Below are 20,603 nucleotides of genomic sequence, written 5' to 3' on the forward strand. Positions count from 1 at the left end.
AGTATCTGAGGCGGGAAAAGGTGCAGCTGCGACAAAGGTTTCGCAAGAATAAAGGAATAGGAAGAGGGTAGAGACGTGAGTAGGTGGGTGACAAAGGGCGATGCAGGAAAAGAATGGTTTGATCGGTCGGCGAAGAGGATGAAGGTCAGAGGAAAAGAGAGAGCCAGAGATCTACGTGCGTCTACAATCAACTCTCGGCAATGGTGATTCTCGAAAGGCAGGAAGTGAGGGTATTCATCACCAGTTTGGGAAGGAGGCATCCTGCCATGTGCTGCATGTCCAAATTGGGCAAGAACGAGATGCAGGCAGGGTCCAACCTTGACATCCCGCACCTCCCTCACAACTCGGGACGAACCAGCAGCTCCCAAAAATGCACTGATCATTTGTGCTTTCTCAAACTATCATATTTCTGTCAGATCTTGGCAGCTTTGCGATCGTTATTGTTGATCCTGACAATGTTGGGGTTAGCGCACCCCGATCGATACCTACCTTGATCTTGGATATCATTGCTTGGAAATGAGTTGCTTCAAAGGACAGTGCTGTTGCTTTCGTTCTTTCCATGCCGAGACACTTATGGCGAATCCGATTGAAACTGGATCAGAAAGGGATTTGTGCCCTTATTTCATCATTACTTGCTGTCATCTACGGTACCTCTCACACGTGTGTCCAACCATTCCCTACTAACATGAGTCGCAACTACTCGTCAAATCACATCACAGTTTAAGTGAAAAACGCAGGTGTCGTGAGATAATCTAGAAACCCTTGTGGGTTTCAATTGTTCATTAATCAATAACAGAAACTATGTAGTCCCATGGCCAGGGAAAGAGGGTATAAAGCGATCCGCCATGTACAGGAGGCTCGATTCGTCGTCATCTATTCGCCAACGTGGCGACCATCTTGATCCTGCCCCAACTCCCGATTCATGCAGTGATATTCAGCCGTTCAATTATGTATGCGGATTTAAAGGAAGGACATGAAGGCCTGTACGCCGACCAAAGCACCGGCTGCAAGCCAGAGGTTGGTGGACGTTGAACGGCCAGCAGCGTTGCCGGTGCCAGTCGGGTTGCTACCACTGGGGGCAGTGGAGGTAGAGCACTCGCCAGTGAACTTTGCCGCCGCATTCGCGCCCAGGGGAATCTTCTGAAGGTTCGAACCACAGTTGTTGTAGGGGGCAAAGTGGAGGGCGGGTGTCTCCTGGTCGAAAACAACATAAGTCGAACGGAGGAACGAGTCACCAAGCAGGTACGAGCCGTCGGTTGCCTTATCAGCTCCGAGGACACACTGGTTGTTGCCCACGTTCCAGATGAACTCCTGAATGGGTACCTTCATGGTGTAGTCGCCAAACTTGAAGTCGATGGTGCCTGTGACGCTGCAAGGTACCACATACATGTTGACGGATGAGTCAAGGTTGCCTCCCAAATCAGATCCGAGTGAGTCGACGATGGCTGATGGAAGATAGCTCAGGGTGGCGCCAGTGTCGAAGAAGACGGGGAATTGGGAGTTGGAGTAAGTCTTGGAGCTGCTTCCCGACTTGCTCAGGCCCACAGAATCAAGCTGAACCCAGTACCTAAGAGATTTAATCAGTCATTGCCGTTAAAGTCAGAAGGGTAATTACTCACCTCCACAGGTTCTCGTTGTTCTGAGGCCCAAGGATGGGCGCCGAGTGCAGGGTTCCGCTGAACTTCTTCGTATCGACACCGCCGAAGGAAATGAGACCGCTACCCGTCTTCTCGTCCTTGGTTCCGAGCGCAATACCAATGGTGAGAGACTCAACGATGTTCTGGGCCTTCATCTCGTCAAGCACGGTCGGGTACCCGGTGTTGTTGGTCGCCTCGCCGAAGCTCAGGCCGAGGATACCTCTGTTAAGGTCAACGCTGTCAGTGGCATAGCCAAAGATTGTGTCTCGGAGTGCGATGTCTGTAAGTTGCAATTAGTGGGGTTGGTCCGGCGTCAGAGCGAGGGAGCACTTACCGCTGCCGGGAAGCGTGATGTTATCGCTGACATATTGCAGGACAACCTCTCCCTTTCCATACTTAATGCGGCCCGTCTGGCGATAAACAGACGAAGTCGAAGAGTCTTGAGGGTCGTACTGGCCGTTGGCTCTGCAAGATTGTGTCTGTGCGCTGCTGCCAGCGTTGGCGCAGTTGGGGTTGACCCAGAGTTCGGAGGAACCAGTGTCAATGGCAACCTTTGTGTCTTGGCCGGGCGTACCAATGTTCACTGAGAACAATTAGTAAATATGATTGGATTCCAAGCGCCTAGGAGAATACTCACGCTCAATCAGATAGGTAGTCGTGGTCACGTTGAGAACTGGAGCGTCTGTATCCGAGACCTGTCTTCTGCGCAGCTTGTCCAGAGGGTGCAGTCTGACGTCTTGGTAGACAGGCAAAGAAATGGCACCGACACCACCAGAAGACTGTGTATCGTCGCGACGAGCCGATAGAGCGGATGCGCTTGCCGCGAGGGCGGCAAGAGGCAGGTTACGAGCAACCATTGCGATATTCGGGTCCTATTCGGTTTTAGGGGTTCCGGATCGATGTCGTCGGGGTGGTGTACGTCTAGCGATGTGACGTTGTGAACGTTCGTTGTCTAAGAAATGCCGGCGAGAGTTTGTAGATGCAGATTCGCAAATGCAGGATTCCAAGCCACGAGAACCGAATTCGATAGAGATGCCAAAAACACGAAATGCTGGTGACTGGGGAGACGACGACAGCGACTGGGGGGAGGCCAACGAAAAAGAAGTGGGATGGCAATGCTTTTAAGGACTGAGGGTGCTGCCTTGGCAGATTGGTTGCCCAGACTCGTAGCGTGGACTGGGAAAGGAGAGGCCAAGGAAGGCGTGGAGGAGTACGCGAGCTGTGTTTGTCTAGGCGCCTGCATCACCGAGAGACCGCCCCCAGGGACGAAGGCACAGCTGGAAGGCAATCGACCGGGGGGCAGTAGTGACTGCAGGTGCGTTGGTGACCTCACTGAATTTGGCAAGGAAGGCGCGGGAGGGTGGCACTGCACTGCACTGTGTGGGCGTAGTGCCGTCATTGCTGACCAAGTAAGGTACTTTTTGGTGGTGGGGCCTGCGAAAGAGTACCTTTAACTCCGTCGAAAGCTGGTGCAGGAAGGAGCTCTCTTGAGGCTGAGCTCAGCCGAACTCTGCTGAGACCGCCAACCGACTCAGCAGGCATTGCCATGCTTACACACCAGGCAACTGCCAGCCACACAATGATCTCATTCGTTGGTTCCTGGAGAACTGCGGGGACCTGCTTTCAATACAATTTCCAATTGGCCTAAACATCCAGATGATGGGTTGAAGCAGCAAGCCCAGTCCCTGAATATCGCTCCTTCTCACCTTCCCAGGATTGGAAATCCCAAGGGTTTGGCAACAATTAACTGTTGACCACAAAATGGGAAGGGAAAGAAAGCGACCGCCTTTTTCGGGCAGCGCCTGCATCATCCCCCGCGAAAGCAATGACCGACGACCGGGATGTCGCCAGCATTTTGTGCGCTCTATTGAGGCAGGTTCGTCCTCTCTATTCTGAATGCACCGGCACCTCACATAATTAAGGTATGACCTACTCGCCTTCACTTCACCACTTGCTCTCGAATTACTGACCATGACAGATATCTAATTCTTACCGCAAGACACCAGCAAAGGATCCAGGCGCCACTTCCCACCAGAAACTGGCGCCAGCAAGCAGCCCAGACGTGGCAACGGAAGCAACGGCCGTGCACAGCCCCCTCCAGGAAGGCGCCGGCTTTCGGCACGACCACATCGAAGCTCCCGGTGGATGGATGACTGACATCCAATGCACAGCACAAACCTTGGCCCATACCCGTCGCTGTCTTGTCGCTCTGCCTGCGCTGCCGGCATGCTCAGCGTGTCAGGGCAGTACTGGCCCTCGTCAAAGAGTTGCTCTTGCGAACCATCGATTGGTGTTTGGCTTCTCTCAGCTGTCACCACTACGGCGCTCTCTTCGAGACACGTGTGGCTGGTCCACCATCAGCACGCCCAGCCTCTTCTTGACTGGACGTCGTGGCGGGAGGATTACGACGACATCCGTACACCCTCTCTTCACCAACGATCGCCCTCGACCCTCTTTATTCGAAAACTTGAGTGAACCATCTTTCAACGATTTTTCGAGGCCAAAGCCAAGAATGGTCGCTGTCGCGCGCATCAGGCTAACACCAAGGTTCTTTCTTATTAGGTACCTTAATGCACACAGGCCCTTCAGGGGCCCGTCCGCGCCGTCACCTCATCTCTCTCCCCGCGGTCCCTCGCCAACATATCCGGACGAATATCTATGTATTCGTAGAATCGAAAGGTTCCCTTGGCATCTCTTTTCTCGAAACTGCACAAGGGCCATGGCAGCTATGCGGCCACGCCGCTATCCGTCTCGGCCGATTTTTCCAGTCTCTAGTCTGCCATAGGCACATGCACAATCGTCTTTGACACCAACATTATTCGATGCTCGGCTGCTATTCATCAGTCTTGGCTGTCATGGCGTCGAAGCAAACGGCCTCTGTTGGCTTGCAGTGGCACACCTCCTGACTACAAGGAGCTGCAGCCTCTGTCGGGATTTAACCGGGCAATAAAGGAATGAGGCGATCGACGTCGATACAAGAACTTGAAGCCAGCCTGCCGTCGTGACTCGGGCAAGCCCCCATCCGCCCCTCAAGCCACCGCGCTGTTTCTCGCTAGCGTAGGCGGTTTCCGCCGGTAAGCCAGTCGATGACGCTCAAAACCCAGAGGAAAACCGGACGAGGCCACAGGCTCTGCCCACGCTATTGTTACCACGATGCCGTGCACAGGTCTTGGCACCCGATTTTGATTGTGGTTCCAATAGTCCTGCCCTTCCTTCACCGTGGCACCTCGTGACTCTCAGTCTCAGACTCTCAGTGTACCCAGAGCCTGATCGTTGAAGCTGCAGGGGCGCAGATCTCCCTTGGAACGGAACCCGCAGTGGAGAAACGAAAGATTCCGATTTTCCCAGCCCCAGCATGGCTCGCCTAGCTCGCAAAATTGATTCGGCACCACAAAGCCAAAGCGGACATCGCTCGACCCAGGGGGTTTTCGGGCCTTCGGCTTCCCCATCTTCACGAAATCATGCTTCTTTCACTCGCGCGGACCCGTTCCGACCCTACGACAGAATTTGGCACTGTACGCTTAAACGGGAGTCTCGGGCACCAGGCCCCAGTCAGTCTCTTCGCACTAGCTCTCAGCCCTGAGGCAGAACTACCAAATACGAACGAGTTGGCGGATAGCTTTCCAGATCCTTCGAGGTTGTGGTTACATTCTTTTGCTAGCTGAAATCTAGTGAGACCGCCAGGCAGACTACAACAGCCTCATCCGCTCTCCTCCCGCACCTTAATGCACTTTCCAAGCTTCTTTGCGGTGACTCCGCGCCCTTCTGTTGCTCGTGTCCGCCGTTGAACAAATTTGCTAGCTGGTTGCACAACCAAGGCCAATCTGTTAACACCTGGGTAGATTGTCACTGTCTTTCCTACGGCTGGCATGGCCCCTTGAAATGATTCACTCAAGTACGGGTAGACCTCAAAGTCTATCCAAGATCTACAACCAGACCAACCCCTGCACTCCTGGCTGACGGATATGTTGTTTAACCTTAATATGACAATGTCATACCGCGCGCAGCCTTCTACTGTCATCCAATTTGGTTTCGGGTCCTTTTTGTGTAACCAAATTCGCCTTCTCGGATACCTCGACTTGGCATTTGTTTTCTCCCGCTCTCAGCCGCACCAGTCTTAGGGCAGGATAACCGTCTCGCAATTGTAACTCTCTGTCCCAAAGCCCTCCCAGCTTCATATCCTCCAACCCTACGCAGATAATTGCGCTATGAGATCCGTCTACCACGTCGTTGTGGTGAAAGTTCGATGACGGGAAATGCAACGGCTAAAGCATTTCTCGAAGACGGTTGGAACTGACGTCAAAGCCCGTTGTAACCCCAGTTAATTGCAAATACGCCCCTCGGCTCATCTCAACGGCTGGAGCCTGGTTGTCTCGCAAGAGCACCCGACCTGGCTAGCTTCTCACGGTGGAATGCTCAGCTGCCACTGGTTAGCCTGCCACAGAATTGCTGCGCCGAAGCCACCAATGTGGAGATATTTATGCCGCGGCCCTGTGAGACCTTATGGCTGACAGGATACGCCTTATCATTTATGGCTTCCAAGGTGTGTTGCAACAGCCTTGATGGACGATGTTCAAGGGGGGCGGGGTTTATTCTCTCGATCGTTTCCTCTCTTCCTCGCTAGCTCCTCTTTCTCTCTTCAAACAGGATTTTTTTTAATCGAGCAAAATGGCGATCGTGAGTCAGGGGAGCTTTCAAGGACGGGCGTCCTACTCACGCATGTTGAAATAATGATCTTGGAGTACCGTGCTCATCTCTAGATCGCAGCAAAAGACAAGTTCGCAACTTTTTGTCCAGTAGGCTATGTTGCAGTACCCTTCGCAAATGGCGATGTTCACTCAACCGGTAGCGATGTTTCCATATCGACACGCTATTATAGAACCTGAACCGACATTCTGCGTGTTGATGTAACGCCGTCTACTCGGCCAACTTCATTCTAGGATAGACGCCTAGACGGTCCTACTCGTCGCCAAAGGATGTAAAACCCAACGATGTAGGTATCCACGACAGCTCCATGCTGCCCGAGTTTCTCCCCGCAAAATGTAATGACCATATCCTGCAAGGCGGCAAGGCCATGTCCTCCTCAAGCACTTTCAGCCGCGAACGAACGCCAAACCCAAGACGTGCAACTGATGCTTCAACTGCGCAGATACTTCGCCTTTCTTAATAGCCAGCTTTCATCTTTCATCATAAACACATAAGGTTGGCATTGTATCAAAACGAGTTGACGACGCGATATCATGACCAGGCTTGTATCTGCTCACACCTTGACCACGCAGTTACTGACCTACGTCGCCGCTTAGATTTCCTCGTTCGCCACGAAGAACAGGTGTTTAAGTCTATGTTGTACCAGGATACATCCTCTTCGCTTCATCATGTGGCAGTAGCATGTTTTCACGTGTGAAGTTAAGATGGCCCTTCTTCAGGTTGTTGTAGGAATCATCAGATGTCACAACCAATTGCTTGAGACTCTGTGTCGAATTCACTTGTGATGCTGTAGAAGTCTATGTTCATTTTGAGTTACTGAAAGCGGCCTTTCTTATAGTACGTCCCGGCAGCTCTGCGGCCGGGGTTGCAGAATTTGGACAAGGCGGATGAGAAAACAATTTTACTAGTAGCTAAGGGGAAATAGTTACGATGCTATCTGTTGTTTTCAAGGCATTGATGATGCCTTGCAGGCTTTTCGTTTATTGTCTATTCGCTCTCAAGATGGGTTGCTCCCTTTTGCCGCGCTGCTTCCTTGCAATATTTTCTCTGTCAAGATCTTCCTTTTTGGACCTGGGTCTCTTCATAACATACTCTTTCTCCACGCAGGATTTAGAATTCCAAGGCTGTTCTCTTTCGTTACCTTCGGTTCAAAGGACCCTTCATGGCCCCTTTGAGCTACTTCTGCACCATCTTCAAAACAAGTAATCCCTATTATACTTGCCTTTAAGAATATTTGCCGCTAGGTAAACTAGGGATGTCACGCGACAGCTCATTTCGGGTCCCCAGAACCATACTCAGTAGCTACCAAGGTGGCACGGCAGAGAATCAGGTGCATCTTGTCTGCTGCTCTAGCTCTAGTCTCAAAGGCAATCAATCGCAAATCTAGCAGACTGTTTCAACAAAAGGGTCAAGATCAACGCGTGGCAATGGTATAAGAGCGGTCAGCGCAAGATGATCCATCTGCACGTACTATTTCGTCCGAGGTACAAGACCAACTTCATGTACTGAATTGACATCATTGATTTACTGCCAAAGTGCGCTCTTAACCAAGGTGAAACTAGGTAGTACTAGCAAAGACTTTCCATCCATACACAGTTGAGAGTGCAGGTGGATTTGATACTTCTAAAATAATCTCAATCGGGTTCTTCAGAGTCATTTCATTTCTGTCAAATTGATCTTCTTCGAGGTCTCAATGGAAGGACCATAATAAGACATACCTTACTGTAAGATGGAAAAGGTCTGGATCGGCAGGCTTTCAAGTTTTCCTTTTGGACCGGTGAGCACGTGCATACTTTCCTCTTTGTCTCAGTATAATCCTGCATGTCAGGTCTCAGTATCACGAAGGGAAATACAGCAATGAGGTAAGCATATGTCAGATGCCAAGTCATATCAGCCCTAATTGGAAATCCAAGGTCATAGTACACACAGTTTTCGACGATCCAGAAGGCTTGGAGATCTCGTGACATTTCAAGTCCCACGCATCCCGGGCAAAAAGGTGTCGCAGATTTGGAAATCGTGTACGATTGCAGTTACTATACTAGATAATAACTCGATGTAGTCGTAAATCCCGCTGGCGTTGATCTTGTCAGGACCATGTTGTAAGTTCACATTCTTGAGTATAAAGAGAGAGTCATGATCCCTCTCGAGAGGTTTATCACAACATCAAACAACTGTTTTCTGATCTTCTCACCGAAGCCCTCTCTTGAGCATCAAGTCAGTAAGTTAGCGATTCAAGACGACATAAGCCCAGTTCATTAGATATTTGTTCTTTTCGTTGTTCTAGACCAACTATAGCCACCTCAACAACGACGACGATAATATCAACGAGAATGCAGCTCTCATCTATGCTCATCGTCGGCCTCGGACTTGCCTCCACTACGTCCGGCTATGTTCTCACTCTGTATAAAGGCGAGAACTGCGGAGGCACCTCGCAGAGACGCAACATCTACGACAACACCTGCGCTACCACCGATTTCGCCCCCATGTCCGTCCGGGTCGAGGTCTATGGGGGTTATAACCAGAAGGCGTACTTTTACTCCACCAAGGGGTGTATCGTGGGCCAGGAGCTCCGTGGTCCATGGTATGCTGATCATGAAAATAATTCGTGGAAGAGGGGGGCGTGTATTAGTATGGGTGGTAGGACTGTTAATGCCTTTGGGTCTCGAGCGTGAGAGAGCAGTGAACTGGCACAAGCATACAACCCCATTCAGGTGGTTGTTATGCCATAGATTCAAGAGACAATACGACAACCTCTTGAGATGCTGAACCGAATAGCCAGCCTAAGCTTCTCAACCTACTCTGAGCGTTAGCTCTTGAGCGAATGAACAATAGAAATGCCGGTTGCCTTGGTTTTCTGGTCATCGTTTTTTTCCAAGCAATATGTGATATTGAAATATTCCATCGGGCGAAGTGCCCGTTGTTAGCAGGCATATTCCCGAATGTGCTGTCTGCCTAATTAAGAGCCCCAGAGGTTGATGTCTCGCTGTTAACGGAATACTCAAGGCTTCATTACCGAATACTCATATGGACCTAATAGGGAAACATCTAGACCTACTTTCCACCTGAATGTACAGGAAACCTATATACCCCTTCTCAATCCCATCTCTGTCACTCGCCAGCAGGCGCCGGTCTAGGTCGACAGGTCAGGTCAAACTGGCTGGGTGGTGGAGTAGTTCAAGGTCATCAACTACGCCCACAGCCTACTCAACGACAGGCTATGAGTTAGATTCCCAGCATGAGCACCGAGAGATGTAGCTTACCGAGGTGAACTCTTTTTTTCCTTCCTTTGCTAACTTCAGAAAAGGAGCTTACCCTCTGTGACTTTCGGACTACCGGCTTGCTCCCTCCCACTTCGGCCGTCCGCGACTCGGCATGCCGGATGTGGGGGGTTTCCGAACTTGACCCACAGCGAGCAATTGTTCATGACTCTGTAAGGATAGACTTGAGTCTGTGAGCTCTTCATGAAAAATAGGCCATAGGGACTCTATGACAAGTCTACTTGTGCAATCGTTGCTGCATTCAGGCCTCTTTGTGCAGTACACGCGGGACAAGACGACATGAGTTGTCCTAATGCAAGAGTCCCCGATTGGGCACGGGGAGATAGGAAAAGAGGTAGGTAGGTGATCCACTGTGCCTTCTATTGACGAAACTTCCAGTGCCTTAAGAACACATCATTGACCATTGCTGGAGACCAGGAACGGTGTGTTTTGTTCTTTCCTTTGTTGTCCTCCAGGGACGTGTGTTTGGTCAAATTATGCCCACGCCTCATCTTCTATACGGGATTGCGGCAATAAGGGAAGTCTCCCACCGGGAAGATGGGTCGGAAGCGAGTCAAGGCTATACAAGCATTCCTGATTCCGATCGTACGGCGGATTTGTCGTACTGGATACGATGGTAATCAAGCAAGCAACTGTCATGTCAAAACAGCGATTATTGAACGCTCGACTTTCTGGGTCTTATCCAAACCTCTAGCCGATAATCCGAAATTGTTGGGAGCTTCCGTATACGTCGTATTTCACGGCCGTTGTTTCGGCTCGTGAAGTAATCCCCTTGAAAAAAGAATTATCTGATTTTTGATCATTGTGGAGAGGTCATATTCCCAGTCGCTTCCATGGTGATATATACCCAGCAGAATGCTTGACGATGAGGTGGATCCCACGGTACGCGTACCTCCCTGCGGCTGATGTCCGTCAAAGAACCAGCGAGTCAGCTTCAACAGACGTAAACCCGCTTGAGGGCCCTCACCTCTTACAACCTCTCGCTTACACCATAAATGATGATCTACCTGAACGAGTCAGGCTCCTGGTGTTCCCAGCAATGGTTCGCATCGTAACGCTGTCTCGAAGGCCGCTTAGCAATTGAGATTCACGTTGAGTAAAATGCGCGAAGATAGAAAAAAGGAGAACAATAGGACATTTATAAGTTGCAAGAAAGCCTTTGATCTGTCGGAATACCTACACTATCATTCCCAATCTCAGCTCCTGGTTCCAATTTCTCGACAATTCCCAGTCCATTATTTTTCACCGACATTAAAGATGCAGTTCTTCACTATCATCGCTCTCCTGGCGCCTTTGGCCCTCGCGGAGACCTGGAACCTTTCCGGCACATGCTCCAACGACCTCACGTGCGAGATCGACGAACAGTACACCAGCCCTACACTGGTCTGCGGCAACCAGAACGGACACTTTTCTGGCGATGGCAACGCGGGAAAGACGGGCTGCGTCCCTGCTGGCACCAAGTGCACATACGTCTGGACTTGCTAAGCTTTTACATCTACTCGCATCTAGGTATGTAGGCAGTGTGTTGAGAGAAGAAAGGAGTGTGGCTGATGGTATTACTTTGGTAGAGCAAGGAGTTGTGGAGCGAAAATGGCCGTGTAGTTTCTATAAGTCAAAGTCAACTGCATGAAGTTAATTGAGTTTCAACGTAGCGATCTACCGATTAACCGGCGCCGTTCATGGTCCGTGGTGTGATCCACTATTCCCGTTTTCTTGACTGCCGTGTGTGTTCCCGGCGCGGGGTACACCCCACTATTCCCGAGGTAACAAACTCCGTGGGAGATCCAACCCCCTAGTGACCACCCCAACGTCCACTTGACACATTCTAGAGTCACTTTCCAAATATCTCATTACGACGTTACCTTTAAGCAAGATGAGCTCCGATATTCCTACACTGCAACGAGCAGTTCTTTTTGAGAACCCCGGCCCTGATGCACAGGTCGTTGTCCGGGAAGATGTCCCAGTCGGAACCCCCGGGCCATTTGAAGTTCTTGTCCAACTTGAATTCACTGGATTGTGGTAAGTTAACAGAAAACCAACTTCCTCGCGTACCTCGACATTTCTAACACCATGATCACCTTTGCAGCGGGTCAGAAGTCCGAGCGCTCCGTGGTTGGGGTGCTTACGATCCCATCGTGGGCCATGAAGGTATCGGCAGAGTCGTGAAACTAGGAGAACAAGTCTCAGATTCACTCTTGAAGAAGAAGGTTGGAGTCAAGTGGCTTTACAGCGCTTGCGGAGAGTGTTCCGTATGCGCGCGCGGGTTCCCCAATAACTGCTCCAAGCAGTTGAATACCGGCAAACACCGTCCCGGAACCCTACAGCGATACGTCGTCGCGGACTCGAGATACTTAACCTTGATACCGGAGGGCTTGAGCGACGAGGAGGCGGGACCTTTGCTTTGCGCGGGTCTCACGATGATGGGCGCGCTTTCGATGCTGGACCATGACTTATCCCGAGGCGACTGGGTGGTAATCCAAGGCGCCGGAGGAGGGCTCGGTCATCTTGGAGTGCAAATCGCATCGAAGCTAAAGGGCTTCCGTGTCATCGCGGTAGACACGGGAGATGAGAAGCGGAAGTACCTGGAGAGTAGAGCGGATGCATTCATTGACTATGCAACTGAGGACGTGGACAAGTCAATCATGACTTTGACCGGGGAGGGAGCTCACGCTGTCATCGTTGTTCCCGGTTCAGAGGACGCCTATCGAATTGCGCCAAAGCTCTTGAGGTCGATGGGCACAATCGTTTGCGTTGGGCTACCTAGAAATGATTTCGAGCTGCCCATCTCAGTTGCTCAGTGTGCCCTGAAAGGTATGTTCTCTAGCTCTGGGCCGCAAACTCCAAGTGAAGACGAAGGCTGACACGTTCGCACTAGCTCTGACAATCAAGGGGGCCATGGTCGGGACGGAAGAGCAAATGGCGGAACTGCTTCAGGCAGCTGAGAAGGGCACGATCAGGGCTTCTATAGATATCTTCTCCTTTTCGCATGTTCCCGAGATCATGACCCAGCTAGAGAAAGGAGAGGTTTCTGGACGGGCCGTACTCAGTTGTCTCTGAAGACCGTAAAAGATCCATGGATCCTCCAAGTTATATGGAATGACCTCAGAATGCTTGAGGAGAATCGTCTTGCGGAACATGGTCTTGGAATATGTCTTCTAGATTCTTTCCGAAGTTGTTACGGCGTTCGAAATGAGGATAGTACTAACGAGCTCCGATTTTGAGTAAATACAGAACCGTCTTGACGCATTACTCAATCGTACACCCCGGGAAATAATGCTCACAGCCATTGGTCGTTTCGTCTGCTGTTGGTTGTACAATGCTCGCCTTCCACATGAGGAAATGGTCCCGCAGAAACCGCGCCAACCGAGCTTGCGTGCTGCAGAGCTGCATGGTTATCACGCGCCAAGAGAGGGGTAAAGAATGGCTGGCAATCCTTGAGGAAAGCACATATAATAAGAGGGTGAAAAGAGAGAACCTTGGCTCTCTTTACTGTATCCACATCATTATGTCTCAAGCTCAGGAGGTTGCGAGGGCGGCATCGTCTCCTCCCAAATCTTCTCCAAAATCTTCCCCTAACTCGCCTCCAAACAATACCGATGATGCTACCGGCACTATTCTTCCCGATGAGGTCGGGACATTTGGAAATCGCCTTTCCTGATCATATCGCTAACATTCGTAGATCGACGATGACGGCGAATCGTTAGTTGGACCCGTCAGTCTAGTCTCAACTGATACATCTCTTGTGAGCCGGATGACTAATGTTGAGCAATTCAGAGCCTGGCTTCCTCGAGTACGAGTGTGAACAGTTCAATTTTGGACTATCGAATTGAGAATGGTCGGACATATCACAAGTACAAAGACGGCAGTGAGTATCGAGCTGTGTGAAAGCGACCGACTTTGATACGAGACTCACTCCTTCACGTAGAATACGCTATGCCCAATGATGAGCGGGAGCTCGATCGACTCGGTATGAGCTGATGACTAATTCGATTCACCGAATATCGAGGACTTCTGGTGGACTAATTGTAGCCTGTGCACATAGACTTGACGCACAACATGTTTCTTCTCACCTTTGAGAACAAGCTTGGGACTGCGCCACCTAATACCGATGCCCAAGCCTCAGCTGTGCACCGGGTTCTTGACATTGGTACGGGAACTGGTATCTGGGCAATTGACTTTGGCGACGAGCACCCCGAAGCTGAGGTAAATCGAACGTTCTTTCTTTACATCAGTCAAATATGCTGAAGTACCTCAGGTTCTCGGCGTCGACTTGTCTGCAGCATGGCCAAATTAGTGAGTTACCCTACCTTACCGTCTTATCCTGGGCCTCGAACTACTGTGATGTGGTGACTAACAACCTGCAGCACCCCTCCCAACGTTCGCTTCGAGATTGACGACATTGAAGATACTTGGACCTACTCCCGGCCTTTCGACTACATACACAGTAGAGTCATGACATCTTCGATCAAGAACTGGGAGGACTATACACGAACCTGCTTCGAGTAAGTCGGTTGATTCTTATCTTCTGAAGCTTTGAATGACGTTGGTAGCAATCTCAACCCCGGGGGATACCTCGAACTCAACGAGATTGATGCTTGCCCGCAGTCCGACGATGGCACTTTGAAGGAAGACTCCGCCATTCTCAAGTCCGTCCGCATGCTCGAGGAGGCCGCCAACCTCTTCGGTCGCCCATACCACAACGCGCAGGCGCTCAAGGAGATACTGACGAACATTGGCTTTGAGGACGTGACTGTCCAGAGATACAAGTGGCCGACAAATCCCTGGGCTAAAGATGCCAGGCATAAGGAGCTCGGCGCATGGTGCCACGAGAACCTGGTTGCTGGCTGGGAGGGCTTCTGCATGGCACCATTTACCAGGGCCTTGAACTGGTCTAGAGAGGAGGTCTTGATTCTCATGATGCAGGTGCGCAAGGAGTTTAGCGATCGGAGCATTCATGCGTACTTCCCTGTGTAAGTTTCAAACCCGCTTCGTGCTTTCAGTTCCTTGGCTGATGATAGCAGCCATTCAATCTACGCTAGAAAGCCTGCCGGGCCAGCTTCGGCATGAGATCTGAGTAAGATTAAATGGATAGAATGAGTTTCATTACAAAACTCCTTGAACCAGCAGCGTGCGTTCTTCATCCATAAGGTCAAAGTCACTGAAGTGGCGTCCTTCGATGATCTCCAAATCCTTCTCCTCGCTGAGATTTTCCGAGTACGAGGCTGCGTCCTCAAGGTTGTCAATTGAAGGGAGCGTGCTATAGCAACCAACGAATACCATCTCATACCGCCGACAGGATGTCTCCAAACAAATAGTGTCTTTCGAATCCCTTCGTCTCTGGGGGTATATTCGGAGCTTATGCTTAGAGGACGGGCAGTGATCGGAAGAGGGATGCGGTGTCCGGCGTCCGGCTTCCTGGTGCGGGCAGATCGATTCTCAACCACTGGGACTACGCCCGAGCATATCTCCTCTTGGTTTCAATATGCAGCGAACCGACCAAGGCAAGCAATTCCACTGGCTTGCGTGGTGTGATGATGGCTTTCGCGCGGTCGATCTCGCAGAACAGTGCCCGCCCGATATATGTTTGTTGTCTACCATCAGATCGCGTATTTAGTAAGCGAATCGGCCAAGCGGCTGAGCATTACCTTTCGAAATGAGACGAAGGTTGTTTTTCCGGCTGCTAGTAGATGCGCTCTCAATGCATGTGATTTCGATTCACCAAATTCCCTACCTGCTTTACCTACTTATGTACGTCTCCCGCGGGGCCCAACGTGAAGCCAAAGGGTGACAACTCCTCAAAAAACATCCATGTAATATTAAACATCCGTTGACAGAGCTCTATCTTCACTCCCGTCATGTCAGTCATATGGTTCTAACAGCAGATATCACTCGTTGCTAACTCCAATAGTATTCCTCTACCCCGTTGCCAACCTAAGGAACTCAGAGTGAACGACCTTCTTTGGCCACGATCACCGGTCACGCACCAAACCACACAGAATTCCAGCATCACTCTATATCAACGCAACTCAGATATCTATCAAACTTACTCGCCCATTCTAAATCTTTTCCCGATCCCCATTTCGGTACCGGAGGCTGCGGGTCCGGGCTTCGCCGTCATATCATATACGGATAGAAAACCCCGACCAAAGCACCGTCCACCATCGGTGACTCCGGCACTCCGAACACGAACCCTCAAGGATGACCGCCGTAGACAGCACGTCTCCATTCCGCACAGCCTTCACCTTTCTCGCTGGGTAGCAGAGCCTCAATCCATTCATCCATGCCTTCACCTCACGGTACCTCTCCTCTTCTCCTTACGTAACATATCTCTATCCCCCACCTTGATTTTACGCACGAACTTCGTCACCGGGAGAAAAGGGATCTTTACATAGGATGTAAGTCACGTTCACTCGTTTCCAACACCAGCCTCAAAAGCCACTCTATCCGTAGTCTTGGAGCGAGGAACTGAAGTCGGGTATCATCGGCTTCAAATACCTTACCTCTTACATGACTCTAGCGCATCAACCACCATCACAGGATATCAACATAACAACAAAGATGTAAAATTTCTTGGAAATATTCAAATCCATAGGAAGAACAGGCAAAAAAGCTATCATTACATGTGCCATCATGATGGGTAAACAAATGGGTTGGAAACAGAAACCCCCGTAACCATGCAATGAACCCCAAGCAGACCTCTGTAAACGCCGTGTCGAACACAAGATGCTCCCCAAAAGGAAAACGAAAAAGGAACCGTAATGATACAGTCCACACTTCCTCTCAATGCAGCATCACCCTCACACCATCATCCTAAATGCGTCTAGTCCACACCCGTGAACATGCAAACCCCCAACGCGCATCCCCATCGCAACAGAGCGAAAAGCACAACCCCGTCATCATGCATTCAACACACCAAGCAACCCAAACCACTCACTTACGCCTCATCATCCCTCTTGCCCTCCCTCTTAGTCGCATACATGTGAAACTGCCCAAAAATCACAAAATCCTCTACCATCGTGCCCAACGACCCAAGCAACCACGGCAGCGCGTTGAGCAAATACGCCCGGTCCTGCTTAAACGCAACAAGACTCGCGCCGTACGTAAGGTTCCCCGTAAGCGACAGCAAGAAAAACAGCAGCGCGAGCCCCTCGCACGACTTTTCCCTGTAATTCTTGATAATCTGCGGGATGCGCGCGCAGAGGTAGCACACGGCGCTAAAGTAGCCCAGCGCGAGACCAATCTTCTCCCAGGTGCCGTCCGCCGAGGCGGGGGAACCCGCGCCCGCACCGGTGTCGCTGTCGGGAGCGTCCCACGCGCCGGCCTTGTAGGAGAGGAACCAGCCCGCCGCGCCGACGAGGTATACCGCGAGGATGCTCAGCGTGTTGTGGAGCCAGGGGTTGCTGTCGGGTGTCTCGTCCTCGCCGGTGACCATCTTGCGCAGGGGGTCGAGCGAGCTCTCCTCGTGGTGGGCGTGACGGCGCTGCGAGCCGGGGAGGCCGGCCGCCGCGGACGAGCTACGGCGGCGGGGGGCAGCCGCAAGAAGGGGCTCATCTTCCCGTGCTTCGGTCGGGCTCGCGCCGGTGGCGGTGACGGGCGCGGAGGAGCGGCGGCGGGAGGATGCGCGGCGGGCGTTCTTGGTGTTGTAGTAGACGCATTGGGAGATTAGGACGAGGTCGGCGAAGCAGAAGTAGCTTGCGAGGGCGACGGCCGTCGGGGCGAGGTGGGTGAAGAGAGCGCCTGGAGGGGGTGGTTGTTAGTGGGAGCACGCACGCGCCAAAAAGGTTAAATTTTTTTCATGGCGTTGGTAGTCTTGGTGTTGGTGGTTGGAGAAATTTTCGGTATGACAAGAGACGCATATTTTTTTCTTGGAGAAGGGTAGCGGTGTGGGAGACAACTCGCGAGGTGCAGATAACATGGAACATTGGCGAAAGCGCCAGGAAAAAAAAAGAGTGAGGAGCTGGGGAGGAGGTGTTTTCTGCGTACCCATGAGATTCGTCACGTCGCCAATCAACCAGATGATCAGAAAGCCCATGGACAAGCCATCAGCGCTTTGCGACTTGTAGTTTGTGAGAAGCTGGGGAAGCTATTTTGCGTAGATAAGCATGGTCAGTCTACTTGGACAGAGAAAGCAGGCAAAACAAGTCGTGATCCGAGGTCGCGTGACCTTTGCGAACAGAGAGAGGGACGTACGAGGAGACATATCCACGCGGTCAAGCTGATGCTGCCAAAGATTCCCGACAGGGCCTCTTCGACTTTTGGCGTGGACGATAAGGCGGCAAAGGCCGTAACCGCGACGGAAGCCATTGTGTGTTTTCGATATGCGACTTTGTAGAAGCTCACAATAACGAACGTGAAAGGTGAAAAGAACGGGTAAGAAGAGCCGCAGCGACAGATAGGTTTTAGGGGAAGCTCTTCTCTCTTGTGCCGTTCCTCGGTCAGGTGGGCTTTGGAATGGGGTCAAGTGGGATGGTTTTCTTCGATGGAGAGTCACGCAGACAAGACATTGTTGGTGCGGCACGGGTAGAGGGGACTGATAGCGCACACATCTCGTCCAATCCGAGTGCAGCATTCTGCTTTTTCCCCCGTTATCGCATTTCTTATCGCTTACCGCAACCGATAAGAGACCCCTGCCGCCGCATGACATAACCAAAAGACCAAGAGCGGCCTTGGCGTCGTGGAGTGCGGGTTGACGAAGAGGGCAATTAGTGGGGGTAGGTTGAGCATCCAGCAAGGGTCCCTCCAGGAAAACTTGGAAAGAATTTCGCGGGCAGAGCGGGTTGACCGCCGCAGAGGTCCTATTTTCGGAGGGGCCCAATGACGGAGAAAATGGTCGAGCTGAGAGATTTGCGCCAATAAAGAGGCCTGATTTGGTCATCTCGCACCAACTTACCTTGGGTACGTAGTATGACTAACGTGAGCTGAGTGCTGAAGCTGTCACTGTCGCTGACAACCTGGGCTTATGTAATTCTTCCAAGACGCTTCTGCGCATTTGCATCTGCACCAATATCGAGATGAACCGTTCGCATGGCCCAGATAACATGCCCAAATGCATGCGGCGAAAGGCGTCACCTAAAGTCTAAAAATCTGTCTCCAATCACAGGAGCAAAGGCGCACCGCACCATCAGATAGGCTGAGATTCCGCATTCCAACAGTCACCGGACATCCGCCGATCGTCAGCATTCCCCTCCCAAGTGGTGTTTCACGTGGTTCCCCCCGTGCACCGCCATGATTCGCCCTCCGTGGCTGAGGCGGCACCGGGTGTGGATGGTCACGGACGAGCACCCCGGCGCAGGCGTTCCTCGGCCAACTCACGTCTGCCGGGCGCCTACACCAGCGGCCCGCTCAGCGCCAGTCATCCGTGTTGACGTTAACCTGCAAGGTAACGTGAGCTGGCGTGCATCGCTCCCGTCCCCAAGACAGGTGACCCGACCACGCGTCAAGCTCTCATATAACCGCGCGTCCGTCCTGTTCCTGTCTTGCTTGTCGTCATTCAGTCAATTTGACGGACCCGGATTACAGTCCTAAAACAGTGAAGCCTAATCGCATCTCAGTGCATACCTACTCACCAATAAGAATCGCAAGCCATCATGAGGCTTTCGGGCACTGTCGCACTGCTCGGTGCATCGCTGCACGGGGTTGCCGCATGGGGAAGTATGTCATAGATTCCCTGCATCCACGATAGCTTCAAAATGGCCCTGAGCTGCAAAGTGCCTCGAGTTGCCTCGCTGACCAACTTGACTTACCAGGTCTGGGTCACATTGCGACTGCGTATCTAGCCAGCCACTTTGTCGCCAACACAACCGAAGTCTTCTTCCAGGACCTGCTACGAAATGATTCCGAGCACTACCTCGCCGGCGTCGCCACTTGGGCCGACACGATCCGGTACACGCGCTGGGGACACTTCACCGGGCCCTTCCACTTTATCGACGCCAAAGATAGTCCGCCCGAATACTGCGGCGTCGACCTTGAGCGGGACTGCAAAGACCAAGGCTGCGTCGTGACGGCACTCGCAAACTACACTGCACGGTCTCTGGATCGCAAGCTGAGCGGGTGGGAACGCAACCAGGCGGCGAGGTTCGTCGTGCACTTCATCGGCGACATGCACCAGCCTCTCCACAACGAAGATGTGGCCCGGGGAGGCAACGGCATCCACGTGAAGTGGCAGGGCTCCGACTACAACCTGCACCACGTCTGGGACAGCTCCATTGCCGAAAAGCTGATAGGAGGCTCTCGTCGGAGGCCCTACGACAACGCGAAGAAATGGGCGGATGAGCTTGCTGACGAGGTCAAGACTGGAAAGTTTGCTGCGCAAAAGGCAGAGTGGCTGAAGAGTCTGGACTTCAACAACGTCAACGCTACCGGCCTAGAGTGGGCGAGAGAGGGAAACGCTTTCGTGTGCACCCACGGTATGTTGATTCCCGAACCATCGGCGAGCCCCCACAAACCGGAAGGGCGACGTCAAAACTGACTCTTGTATTAGTATTCCCAGAGGGGCCGCGAGCTATTGTCGGCCAAGAACTTAGCGGCGAGTACTTCCAAAAGGCGGCACCTGTGATTGAGCTTCAGGTCGCCCGCGCGGGTGTGAGAATGGCTGCTTGGCTGGACCTCATCGCCGCGGCATACCAAGACCTGGCGAAGACGGCCGAACCTGTTATGGAAGACTTGTAAGATTTTGAGATGAGACGCCAAGGAAGTTGCGCTGTTTGCTCCGCGCGACTTCCTGTACAAGACCCTCGTTTATCACACAGCAAAACGTGTTTTGATGCAGTGAAAGCTTGGCCCTGCCGGGGTCTACTTTGTGTATTTGATTTCGTGACCTAGAGCCTAGTCGCAAACATCTCTGGATGCCAGGCTGGTATAATGACATGTCCAATGACGGAACAAGGCTCACTTTGGGCTCATCTGCCGTAGTAGAGCTAAAGATTGTGACAGCTGCCACGCGGCAGCTCACAGACTTGCCAAGTTGCCTTGGGTAGAAGGC

At 51.8% G+C, this 20,603-nt stretch overlaps 7 protein-coding genes across 7 annotated transcripts; 5 read left to right on the top strand and 2 right to left on the bottom strand.

The window, feature by feature from the left end:
• Positions 1 to 739: 739 nt before the first annotated feature.
• Positions 740 to 2,885, bottom strand: HER10_EVM0000802 (eukaryotic aspartyl protease). Its single transcript, XM_035470570.1, has 4 exons — positions 2,275 to 2,885; positions 1,972 to 2,220; positions 1,620 to 1,917; positions 740 to 1,567 (listed from the first exon to the last, which is right to left on the bottom strand). The coding sequence occupies exons 1-4, from the start codon at positions 2,492 to 2,494 to the stop codon at positions 961 to 963; spliced, it is 1,374 nt and encodes a 457-aa protein (XP_035326489.1). The 5' UTR covers positions 2,495 to 2,885; the 3' UTR covers positions 740 to 960.
• A 5,789-nt stretch (positions 2,886 to 8,674) lies between these two features.
• Positions 8,675 to 9,147, top strand: HER10_EVM0009271 (uncharacterized protein; the record flags this gene model as incomplete). Its single annotated transcript, XM_035478762.1, has 2 exons — positions 8,675 to 8,925; positions 9,120 to 9,147. The coding sequence occupies 2 exons, from the start codon at positions 8,675 to 8,677 to the stop codon at positions 9,145 to 9,147; spliced, it is 279 nt and encodes a 92-aa protein (XP_035327139.1).
• Positions 9,148 to 10,879: 1,732 nt separating this feature from the next.
• HER10_EVM0002611 (alcohol dehydrogenase) lies at positions 10,880 to 11,107 on the top strand (the record flags this gene model as incomplete). The annotated part of the gene is made up of 1 exon (XM_035472317.1): positions 10,880 to 11,107. The coding sequence occupies one exon, from the start codon at positions 10,880 to 10,882 to the stop codon at positions 11,105 to 11,107; it is 228 nt and encodes a 75-aa protein (XP_035326628.1).
• A 388-nt stretch (positions 11,108 to 11,495) lies between these two features.
• HER10_EVM0000717 (alcohol dehydrogenase) lies at positions 11,496 to 12,679 on the top strand (the record flags this gene model as incomplete). The annotated part of the gene is made up of 3 exons (XM_035470486.1): positions 11,496 to 11,641; positions 11,709 to 12,433; positions 12,498 to 12,679. 3 exons carry the CDS (start codon positions 11,496 to 11,498, stop codon positions 12,677 to 12,679), a joined length of 1,053 nt encoding a protein of 350 aa, XP_035326480.1.
• A 454-nt stretch (positions 12,680 to 13,133) lies between these two features.
• HER10_EVM0007163 (TAM domain methyltransferase) lies at positions 13,134 to 14,913 on the top strand. Its single transcript, XM_035483030.1, has 6 exons — positions 13,134 to 13,589; positions 13,665 to 13,825; positions 13,878 to 13,915; positions 13,987 to 14,124; positions 14,173 to 14,592; positions 14,644 to 14,913. Exons 1-6 carry the CDS (start codon positions 13,556 to 13,558, stop codon positions 14,687 to 14,689), a joined length of 837 nt encoding a protein of 278 aa, XP_035326965.1. The 5' UTR covers positions 13,134 to 13,555; the 3' UTR covers positions 14,690 to 14,913.
• A 1,147-nt stretch (positions 14,914 to 16,060) lies between these two features.
• Positions 16,061 to 18,089, bottom strand: HER10_EVM0004283 (uncharacterized protein). Its single transcript, XM_035473933.1, has 3 exons — positions 17,813 to 18,089; positions 17,606 to 17,705; positions 16,061 to 17,359 (listed from the first exon to the last, which is right to left on the bottom strand). Exons 1-3 carry the CDS (start codon positions 17,924 to 17,926, stop codon positions 16,557 to 16,559), a joined length of 1,017 nt encoding a protein of 338 aa, XP_035326766.1. The 5' UTR covers positions 17,927 to 18,089; the 3' UTR covers positions 16,061 to 16,556.
• Positions 18,090 to 18,912: 823 nt separating this feature from the next.
• On the top strand, positions 18,913 to 20,365 carry HER10_EVM0010344 (S1/P1 Nuclease). Its single transcript, XM_035479807.1, has 3 exons — positions 18,913 to 19,273; positions 19,369 to 20,028; positions 20,103 to 20,365. The coding sequence occupies exons 1-3, from the start codon at positions 19,210 to 19,212 to the stop codon at positions 20,288 to 20,290; spliced, it is 912 nt and encodes a 303-aa protein (XP_035327223.1). The 5' UTR covers positions 18,913 to 19,209; the 3' UTR covers positions 20,291 to 20,365.
• Positions 20,366 to 20,603: the final 238 nt, after the last annotated feature.

Source organism: Colletotrichum scovillei (genome assembly GCF_011075155.1).
Source record: "Colletotrichum scovillei strain TJNH1 chromosome Unknown Contig00011, whole genome shotgun sequence".
Classification (NCBI taxonomy): domain Eukaryota; kingdom Fungi; phylum Ascomycota; class Sordariomycetes; order Glomerellales; family Glomerellaceae; genus Colletotrichum; species Colletotrichum scovillei.

Coding starts and splice junctions, on each gene's coding strand:
- HER10_EVM0004283 (XM_035473933.1), bottom strand. CDS start 17,926: ATGGCTTCCGTCGCGGTTACGGCCTTTGCCGCCTTATCGTCCACGCCA. Junction 17,706..17,812: donor CCGCGTGGATATGTCTCCTC/GTACGTCCCTCT, acceptor TACGCAAAATAG/CTTCCCCAGCTTCTCACAAA. Junction 17,360..17,605: donor CGACGTGACGAATCTCATGG/GTACGCAGAAAA, acceptor CACCCCCTCCAG/GCGCTCTCTTCACCCACCTC.
- HER10_EVM0007163 (XM_035483030.1), top strand. CDS start 13,556: ATGCCCAATGATGAGCGGGAGCTCGATCGACTCG. Junction 13,590..13,664: donor GCGGGAGCTCGATCGACTCG/GTATGAGCTGAT, acceptor CTGTGCACATAG/ACTTGACGCACAACATGTTT. Junction 14,125..14,172: donor TATACACGAACCTGCTTCGA/GTAAGTCGGTTG, acceptor TGACGTTGGTAG/CAATCTCAACCCCGGGGGAT.
- HER10_EVM0010344 (XM_035479807.1), top strand. CDS start 19,210: ATGAGGCTTTCGGGCACTGTCGCACTGCTCGGTGCATCGCTGCACGGG. Junction 19,274..19,368: donor CGGGGTTGCCGCATGGGGAA/GTATGTCATAGA, acceptor TTGACTTACCAG/GTCTGGGTCACATTGCGACT. Junction 20,029..20,102: donor CGCTTTCGTGTGCACCCACG/GTATGTTGATTC, acceptor CTCTTGTATTAG/TATTCCCAGAGGGGCCGCGA.
- HER10_EVM0000802 (XM_035470570.1), bottom strand. CDS start 2,494: ATGGTTGCTCGTAACCTGCCTCTTGCCGCCCTCGCGGCAAGCGCATCC. Junction 2,221..2,274: donor GACTACCTATCTGATTGAGC/GTGAGTATTCTC, acceptor AATTGTTCTCAG/TGAACATTGGTACGCCCGGC. Junction 1,568..1,619: donor AACAACGAGAACCTGTGGAG/GTGAGTAATTAC, acceptor TAAATCTCTTAG/GTACTGGGTTCAGCTTGATT.